We start from the raw sequence: 9,623 nt of genomic DNA, 5'->3' as shown, positions 1-9,623 counted from the left end.
TATACTCGAAGAAATTCACAAGTCGGTCTTCTAAATTGCATTCCCACCATTTCTCAAATGTTGATCATTGGATTATAACACTCTATGATATATAGCTTTTATGATATATAGCTTATATAGTGGCGAACCTCTTTTACTTATCGCATAAAAATTAATTCTATATTTTTTTTTCATATTTATGCTCTAAATTCAAACTCACAGTTCCTATGAATACACAGATCCTCAAATTAACATATTTAATAGTTTCCAATAACATTGTGCGCTGGGTGAAATGTTTATTTGCATGATTTTATTAAAAGACGCTTTTACATACAGACATTCACTATTACAAAGCATTCAAAGAAATCAGGAATATTTAGATGCATCTCCATAAACACGTACACAGACGTAAATAAAAACATTTTTGTTGATTGCAAAGACACTGTAACACTGGTCAATTTGTATAATTGTAGCATACAAATGCACCCCGCGTGATTATGATATTTTTGGTCCTTGTTTATCACGTGATTTCCACGTAATGTCAATATCACGGCCACCGTTGAATCCCACGGAATTTTTCATTGTTATTCATGCAGTGTAGAATTTTGTGTAATTGTTCATAATAAGTATATTCGCTCTCTGTAAATTTCATTTGTGTGCTACTTTCACTTAGATTTCATGAGGCATAATTGCATAATATGGAATTTGTCTTTTTTTTTGGTAAGAAAAAAAAAATGAAATGTACATGTATGCATGTTCTTATCAAATCCTATGTAACATTCGTATACTCACAGATAGTATTACATCATGCAATTACAGCACTTTCATATCATATACATGTATTTTATATATTATAGTATCATACCAGAAAAGTCGCGTAATCAACTCGACGTCTGTAATTTTGTGTTCTAAACATTTTTCAATCAGACTAGGACAATCACTTGAAAGACTCAGATGAAATAACAAAATTACATGGCACATATAATGAAGGTCTGTTTAAAACTGAGAATTATTGCCTTTATCTCACAAAGGGCTTTGTCTCAGAAATATCACACGGGGAACTGGCAAGTTACTTCTTTGTTCATTGTCAAAAACTGCTTTTTTATTAACTGTTGTCACGTGTATGGTTCTCGGATTTCTTTTTCATATCTTCGGAATCTTCCTAATTCGGCCCCACAATGGGAACACTTGTGCACGCAGTCTTTGGCACTTGGCACACAGAAAGGAATGGCGAAACATCCCAGCCACAATCTGTAAAGGATTTATAGAACTGTTATCAAGAATTCAAAGAAAAAACTAAATGACAAAATATTAATATTCAGTATATGAAAGAATTTGAACTAAAAATGACATACGCGCCTCAGATAGCAAATTAAACGTTTCAGTTGATAGAAAGTCCTTTTAAATCTGGAACTTTATCAAAGCATTGCAAACAAAATGTAAAAGTGCAACAACAAATAATCTAAATGGATGTCAAAAGGGATTTTCGTCAAAGAAAAAGAAATGTAAAGTTTTTCAATTTGATTATCTTATTGCATACTTTTAAAACTTTGTATGTAGAAAAGGGACTGCATTATAAGTATTATATCGTCACTTATATTCAATGATGAATGGAAGCTATATATATATATATATATATATATATATATATATATATATATATATATATATGTCAGTGTGATACGTAATATTACTTGCTGGTAAAACAATTTTATCAAACTTCAATTTTACGATATACTTTGGATTGACTAGAATATTGACTAGAATTTTTCTTTGGCATGGTTTGATATCATTCGTTCGGACAGGTGTATGGAATCTACGTAATAAATATGCTGCCCTATAATTATTGTTTGTCTACACAATGCGTATTTATCTTGCTGTTATTGTCTTTTATATAGTGACACAAAGCTTTCGCGTAAAGCAGAAATATGAACTATCTGAACTAAAATATTCACGATGGAAATAAAAAGTAAGAAATGATTCTTGAACTAAATCAAAAACAACAAGAAATCAACTATTGCATGTTAAACCAAGTAATACACATACACAACCAGATAATGGCAAGCAAGCCAGGTACATGTACCTACCCCATAAACAGCAACAGAAGACACAAACCATAAGTATATACTCCTGGCTCGTAAAAAACGTCTGTCTCTCCGGTATGGTCACATTCCGGGCATTTAGCCACTGCCGGGTCCGGACCGAACCCGTTACTGGTCGGCTTTGACCCCGTGTCTACTGGCGGTTCCACGGTAATGCTGGTATCATCTGGAGTGGCCATTATTTATTGCACGCGTCTGGTAAGGATTTGTAAACATCGATTGTAATGTTTGCCTTACCAACGCAAATTAAAAAAAAGAAGGAAGTTAAATTCTTTCAAAAAGTACCCGTATATTGTCCAATGACAACCATTTAAATCTAAGGTCCGAAAAAGAAGTAAACACAGCCAATGCTTGTCGTGTTCAAATATATGTTATTTGTTACCGTTGTGCGGCAAGGGGGACAGCTTTGTGAGAAAATTTAAAGGGAATATAAATTACTTATCGAATTATTGACAGTCACTGCACGGTAAATTCGGCATGCGGTTGTATTTATCTGTTTTCATGAATGCAATTTACCGTATAGTTCGCAATGGCACCCGACTCTGAAATTTCTTGACATTTTTTCTATAAAAGCTTGTGTTAAAATTCTTCAGGACTTCTTAGATTTATGTTTTTAATCGATATTTTTTCTTGATCAGATCAAAGATGTATGAATTGATTTGGTACGTTTACTAACTATGCCGCATGTATCAAATTGATAAAGTGACGCGCATGTGTGTACTAAAAAGAACAGTTAAACCTTTCAGCTCCCTTAGATCTGTTCCAAGAATCCGTCTTGGGCTTAATAAAGTAAGAATTGGTAAACAATTCTAAAGTCTACCGTAAATAAAGATTAAAGTGAAAATTAGGATTGTCCCCATTTCTTGATTCCTTTTTAAAATCTTTTCGAGTATCAATCAATGTTTAACAAGTACTAGTATTTGATTAATGTTTAAAATTTCAACCTTATTCAATGACATTTTATGAATATCAATGATGTATTTTTACAATATTACATGAATATGTTAAGCAAATTAAATAAAGAATGTTGTTGAAACATTTATAAATGTCTGGAAATATGTAGAAAAAACATTCTCGGAGAAAATGAAGGAATTAATTGAGTTGATATTATTTTGCCTCATAACGCAATATGAGTCTTTTTGATAAAGTCCGACACTTCCAAAGGAAAACCATAAAAAGACCTTCACCTCAGCAATAAACCTACATGTAGGAAGAAAAATACACGTGCAAGAAGATTTTACAATGAAGTCATATATATATATATATATATATATATATATATATATATATATATATATATATATATATATATATATATATATATATATTAATTTGAAGTTTGCACCTGAAAATATATATATATATATATATATATATATTAATTTGAAGTTTGCACCTGAAAATGTTGATAAAAAATGAATAAAATCGTAAATCAAATGTAACGATTTCAATGTTAAGATGTAGCAGTGTGTGATAATCAATGTCTAATTATGGCAGATGCATGTGCCTGGGTATTTGTTAGTATATATATATACACATTTACTCTGATTCTACACATACATATACTTTGCACATGCTTTGGTGCTAATGACTAAACTAGAATAAACTAAAAATGAACTTCATTTCTGCAAGCATTGCTACGAATTATTTTGAAACTACATTTTTGAGCACCTCTGGTTAAGTTATTCTGTTCATGCTACCCTCGAACCTTCAATATAAAATTACAGATTATTTTAGAAACAGACTAGCTCAATGTCTCTTAGCATAGAAAAAAAAGACGATATATATTCAAAATTTTGGAAGTTCAAAAGCAACCAATGAAATTGGATAAATTTTTGCGAAGAAAAAACAAAGCTTTTTAAAAGGTTTCACGTTAACGTTCGTAGGACTTCTTTTTACAAATAAAGTTCATTTCACATCAAAACTATTACAATTATCTATATCCGTTAAGAAAAGAGGGCAAAATGTTTCATCCATATTTTTATTGTATCAAACATTGGTAACATTTTGTAAAAAAAAAAAAATCTTTCTTTTTAAATAAATCCAATATAACTGAGTAAAATGGACAGAACAAGACAATGAATCTAATAAAACCCGGTCTATACACAAATAACATAACAAGACAATCGATACAAAGTATACTGGTAACAGCAAAAGGGTTAATTTATATTTTTATTGTATCACACTTCGGTAACATTTCGCAAAAAAAAAAAAAATCTTTAAAAAAAATCAATACAATATCAATACTGTAAGTCAAAACATAGTCCCAATAAACGTAAAAAATAAAAACCACCTCGCTGACACGAAAATATCATTGAATATTGAAAACAATTTCAAAAATTATTGTTCTGAATATCACATGAGAGTTGAAATAAAAACCACATTTGTTGATCATACAATGAAAGTTTACAGTGTAACAGACAACTGAACCACGGCAAAATAACAAATCCAGTGTTATCTCCTTTGTTGTAGCGGTCCTAGCGATTCGAAGTGATATTGTTATCCTAGTAGTTCCTAGGATGAATGTTTTTGTTGTAATTTTTTAAAAATGTTAATGTTGTCGTGTTATTTTGTCGTGGTTGTGTTGTAGGAGGTGTTATTAAGTCGTTGTCGTTGTTTACATCCTGTCGTAACGGCCGACAGTTTGGCGACAGTTTGGACAGCTGTGGACGACGTCTTTACATCCGTCAACACAAAAGGGGATGAAACAGCACCCCAGCCAACACCTGTAAACAAATGTATGTAAATTTAGAATACATAAACACAACAGAAGATGAAACAACACCTCGTCCAACACCTGTAAATATATAAATGTAAATTACATCAACACAACAGGAGATGAAACAACACCTCGTCCAACACCTGTAAATATATAGAACACATCAACACAAAATGGATGATACAACATCTTGACCAACCCCTGTAAATGAATGCTGGACAAATAGCCCCCAAGACATCTCACCCCTAAAACAACTCGCCACCAGTTTGAGAAAACTCCCCCCCCCCCCCAAAAAAAAAATTACGGCAACTCGCCCTCAGTCAAGAAAACTCGCCCCCAATAAAGAAATAAATTTAATGCACATTTATTCAACGAATGTTGTTACTTTTCACTAATCTTCAAAAATCATAACAAGAAATCATATATTTTATTGTTAAATACATGAGTACCCCAGTGAATAAATCATCAACTTTGCCCCAGCACCCCATCAACATCTGTAAATATTTAGAACCAATCAATATGATATCTTGATATCATATCATTACTCTGTTTATTCACGCATTTCTATGTACATTGTACTTCGAGTGCATTAAGAAATCTTTTAAGTATAGAGCTTGGCTGAATAAAGAAAATATCACCAAAGGCATCCTTATCGCTACCACAAAAGTCCCCCCCCCCTCCGAAGAAGAAAGAATTCATGGGGTCGACCGGTTGATTAATTATAAAAACTGATTTACCAGTAAGAAATACTAACTAAGATGTTAATTAAGATTAGACATGAGAAGCGGCACCCCTCCTTTAAATAGAAAAATAAATTCTAAAGATCAGGGCTGCGTTTTACAAAAGAACTTACGACAAAGTCATAAATATTTTCAGTCTCATGGAATGTATATAAAGAACAAAACTTAGACAGAACTTTATTTATACAACTACTCTGATGCCCATAATAATGTTCTACAGCCATGAGAATAAAACATTAATGAGTTTGTGATTAATTAGCATTCACTAATTTAGTCATAAGTCGTAAGTTCTTTAGTAAAACGTAGCCCAGGTAAACTGTCGTGAAATTAAAATGTGTATAAATTACAACAAAAATATTTCATTTTGTCGGTAATATATAGAAAAGCAATTATTACGAGATATAAGTACATGTATGGCGTCCTGAAATTGATTCATTATAGAAACACTCGAATATCAAAATTTTCTGAAAAGCTGTATAGTGTTACAGCCACTTGTGAACTGCGGTCGCCAAACCCCATGCCGCTCAAAATATATTTACTAACTCCCATAGGAAATTTGGGGATGTTAAAGTAACCTTCCTGTACGAGTGATAATTAGACCCTCTTAGCTTTCACTCAAAGCAGTAAAAACTGACAAGTATCTCTCAATTTTTTGAAAAGGGGTTTTGAATTTTAAAGTGTGATACAATTTAGCACTGAAACGTGGCACACAGCATGCTTATTGGAGGTTTTAATGTGGTGAACTTAATGATTCTTTTTTCCATAAACCTGCATTCTGGACAATCTTAAACACAGGTTTTAAACAAAGTTCATTTGTCAACAACATAACATGAATAAACAATGCTGTTTACAAATGTATTTTGTGTGAGAGAGAGAGAGAGAGAGAGAGAGAGAGAGAGAGAGAGAGAGAGAGAGAGAGAGAGAGAGAGACGGACAGACAGACGGACAGACAAACGGACAAACAACTCACCCTACGATGAAGACTACAAAACATGCGATCCAGGTTAGCGTGCCGACCTCATAGCTCGTGGAGGTCGTGATGGTAGCCTGGCAGTAGGGGCACTGCATGGGGACCGGAACCTCCCGGAAAATGCGGGCATTGATGAAGCCAGGTTGGGTCACTACGACGGTACTGCTGCCAGCTGAAATATACGTGGACGTTAGTGTAATACCAATTAATAGTGTGGGATCGTTTAAATTCTCTGGGGGCGACTTTCGTGGATTGTAAGTTTTCTTTACTGGTTCGTGATGTCATTTACAAAAATTTAGTTTCTTGGCAATCAAAATTTGTACATAACATTTTGGTTCCTTATAATTTGAAGTTGTGTAAAGAACAATGGACATATAATTTCATTGGTTCACTTTTTATGAGTAAAAATTAAAGATCAAGAATAGGTTTTTTTTGGTTGTTTTTGTTTTTGTTTTTTAGATTCAGTGATCATTATTCGTGGCAATGGATACATACATCCACAAAATCGACAAATATAAAGTCTCTACGAATATTCATGATTCCACATTTTATTGTTTGTACCGAACGAGGCACCAACGCATTTACATCAATGAATTATTACCTACATACATATAGTAGATTAAAAACACCATTCAAAGGTAATGTTTTTTTCCGACTCTTATAGAGTCAGAAAACAATGTTAAAGACTAGGGTCTGCAATAGATATGACGCAATAGGACAATACCAAGGAGTGCTTAGTACCACGCTACCCGCACAAAATCTTGATCAGTATGAAAACGTATGATGAAACAGTCATGTTGTTACCCAGTAGATAGATCAACAATACAGTAGTTCGTTTGTTTCAAGTTCTTTTTTCTGTCGTCAATATACTAGTAAATACTTCATTGACAACAGGCACTGACAAATGTATCAAACATCTATATTCACGGGTAGATAGCTTTTTAAATACTTTAGGATATGTACCACAGAATAAGAACTATTAGACCTGCTGTCAGTGCTAGGGTTTAATTAACCCGGTGTCTTACCAAAGTACAGAGAAGATTAAAATTTGGGGGTAAATACGTGTAGTTAATAGTATAAATAGACACAGGATTTTTATTGTGTAGCATCCTATTATTTTTCTCAAGTTTTGGATTTTGTTTGTTTGGTATTGTTCTTGTTTTGTTTACAAAACGAACCACACCCTTCCCAAAATTAAAATATGGTATATTATTTGTAGAATACATTAAGTCATCGCGTCCTTATTTTACTGTTTAAAGCAAACAGTGTGTAAATCTAAACATTAATAAAATGTACAATCTGGGGACGTGGTTGAGACCCAAGGATAATTAAACAAAAGTTAATAAGTGGCAAAAGAATTCATGGCTGTATGAGTAACGTCATGCTCGTGTATTTCCTTTTGCTGTCCTTGTACTTATTCACGTTTATGTAATCTATATTATTAGACATTGGTCGTATATACTTGTAAATAAACATGAAATTAGGGAGGCGGAGTGGTCAACTTAACAACCATAATTCACAATAAACTTTTTAAACATGATATCTTTGGCCATGAACTGTCATTATGTAAATAAAAAATGCCAAATATTTTAATTAGCTTTAAAATTTGAATATTTTCCTACATCCTTATACAGAGCTCTTCTTCCAAGGAAGGTAAAAATGGTCATAAACATCCAGCCCTCTTAATTAAATTGTGCACGTGTTTACTTGACAACAATATCGGACAAACAATCAGAACGTCAAATTACGTAATTCGTTAATAAATCCTATTGTCATACACACATTCATGTAAGTTCATAACATGACCTTAATAAAATCGATCTTTGAAGGATTTGTAATGTGTTTATATAGGTGGAACTTTTATGTTAAACAAATATACAACAACTTCATGAATAAAAGAGGGCATTTAAAAACCAATCATCTGGAAAGAATAAAATATACGGATTTGATATATAGCTGTAAAATAAGCAGGGAACATGAACAGGGTGATCTAAAATTTATTATGATAAGTTTAAGACTAATGTAAATATTAAGTAAATCTAGTTGAAATATTGACAGTAAGGTTATTACAAGTATACATGTACGTTACAAAAAATCTATACCCTTAAAACAACTTACTAGTTTTTGAGGTTTATAACTTTATCTGTCTTACATATAAAAAAAAATTATTCATAGTAGTATCATATCCACATTGTTCCGAAACAATGTATATACATGTACATGTATAAGGGGGAAAAGGGTAAATCAGGTTTCCAAAAAAGACAGAATTTCTTTAGGTTAGAAACAAAAAATATTAACAAGATTTCTCTTAATTAATGAATAAAAAAAATACTTACCATAACCGGGTGGGGGAGGGGGTGGTTGTCCGTACCCCTGACCCTGGGGCCCCGGTGCGCTATAGGCAGGGGGTGGTGGGGGAGGAGGTCCCTTATTGTCACTCATTGTTTACAAGGAATGGTCAATGTACAGTTCTGTTCCGTCTGTATATATAGCCTGTTTACTCGTTTGATACTATAGAGTTATGACAACGTAGTCGGGTCATTATTTACAATTTAAATCACTCTTAGATATGATTCTGCATAACTCGTGAATAATTGTGATCATGTAATGTTCATTGGTCTTTTTCATTCGTTTTATTTAAAAGTTTAAGTTTTCATATGATTTAGTCACATGCAGCTACAGCGGAATGCACGCATGTGTACATGTACATTAGATAGAATGTTCTATCGTTAAAATGACAGATGTCCTACGGACCCGGTTTAACGATAGAATTCGTCCCATATACTCGCTTCGTAGCAAATAAAAAAAATATATCGAGCTGTATCTCGCCTAAATTTTCATATGATTAGTCTCAAATACCTACAATGTTGCTCTTTTATATCCCATTTTACCACATACACTGTTTTTGCAACGAAATCACTGTCACTTTTAACATCACGTTTGAAAATTCGTTGTTTACGGTCGCCATGTTAATGATAAAATCCGAGACATTCCGAGTGCGATTTCCGACAAAATGGCAGGCAAATTCAAACGTGTATATTAACAAAATGCCTTGGTACGACCTATTAATTGGGTAATTTTGTGGATTTAACTACCGATACATTTTCGAAAAG

The 9,623-nt window shown here is 32.8% G+C and overlaps 1 protein-coding gene and 1 non-coding gene across 2 annotated transcripts; both read right to left on the bottom strand.

Moving 5' to 3' along the window:
• Nucleotides 1-267: 267 nt before the first annotated feature.
• On the bottom strand, nt 268-2,797 carry LOC105340329 (uncharacterized). The gene is made up of 2 exons (XR_010707969.1): nt 2,067-2,797; nt 268-1,230 (listed from the first exon to the last, which is right to left on the bottom strand). It is a non-coding gene; the product is annotated as an uncharacterized protein (transcript).
• A 1,887-nt stretch (nt 2,798-4,684) lies between these two features.
• On the bottom strand, nt 4,685-9,022 carry LOC105340328 (LITAF domain-containing protein). Its single transcript, XM_011446313.4, has 3 exons — nt 8,847-9,022; nt 6,511-6,682; nt 4,685-4,807 (listed from the first exon to the last, which is right to left on the bottom strand). The coding sequence occupies exons 1-3, from the start codon at nt 8,950-8,952 to the stop codon at nt 4,699-4,701; spliced, it is 387 nt and encodes a 128-aa protein (XP_011444615.1). The 5' UTR covers nt 8,953-9,022; the 3' UTR covers nt 4,685-4,698.
• Nucleotides 9,023-9,623: the final 601 nt, after the last annotated feature.

Source organism: Magallana gigas, chromosome 7, assembly GCF_963853765.1.
Source record: "Magallana gigas chromosome 7, xbMagGiga1.1, whole genome shotgun sequence".
Classification (NCBI taxonomy): Eukaryota; Metazoa; Mollusca; class Bivalvia; order Ostreida; family Ostreidae; genus Magallana; species Magallana gigas.
Note: the sequence above shows the minus strand (reverse complement) of the source record. Positions and strands in the feature narration are given on the sequence as shown.

What these genes read in the sequence shown, in the direction of transcription:
- LOC105340328 (XM_011446313.4), bottom strand. Translation starts at nt 8,952, where the DNA reads ATGAGTGACAATAAGGGACCTCCTCCCCCACCACCCCCTGCCTATAGC. An exon ending in CCCTCCCCCACCCGGTTATG is followed by an intron (nt 6,683 to 8,846) that starts GTAAGTATTTTT and finishes CGTATATTTCAG; the next exon opens with CTGGCAGCAGTACCGTCGTA. An exon ending in TTTGTAGTCTTCATCGTAGG is followed by an intron (nt 4,808 to 6,510) that starts GTGAGTTGTTTG and finishes ATTTGTTTACAG; the next exon opens with GTGTTGGCTGGGGTGCTGTT.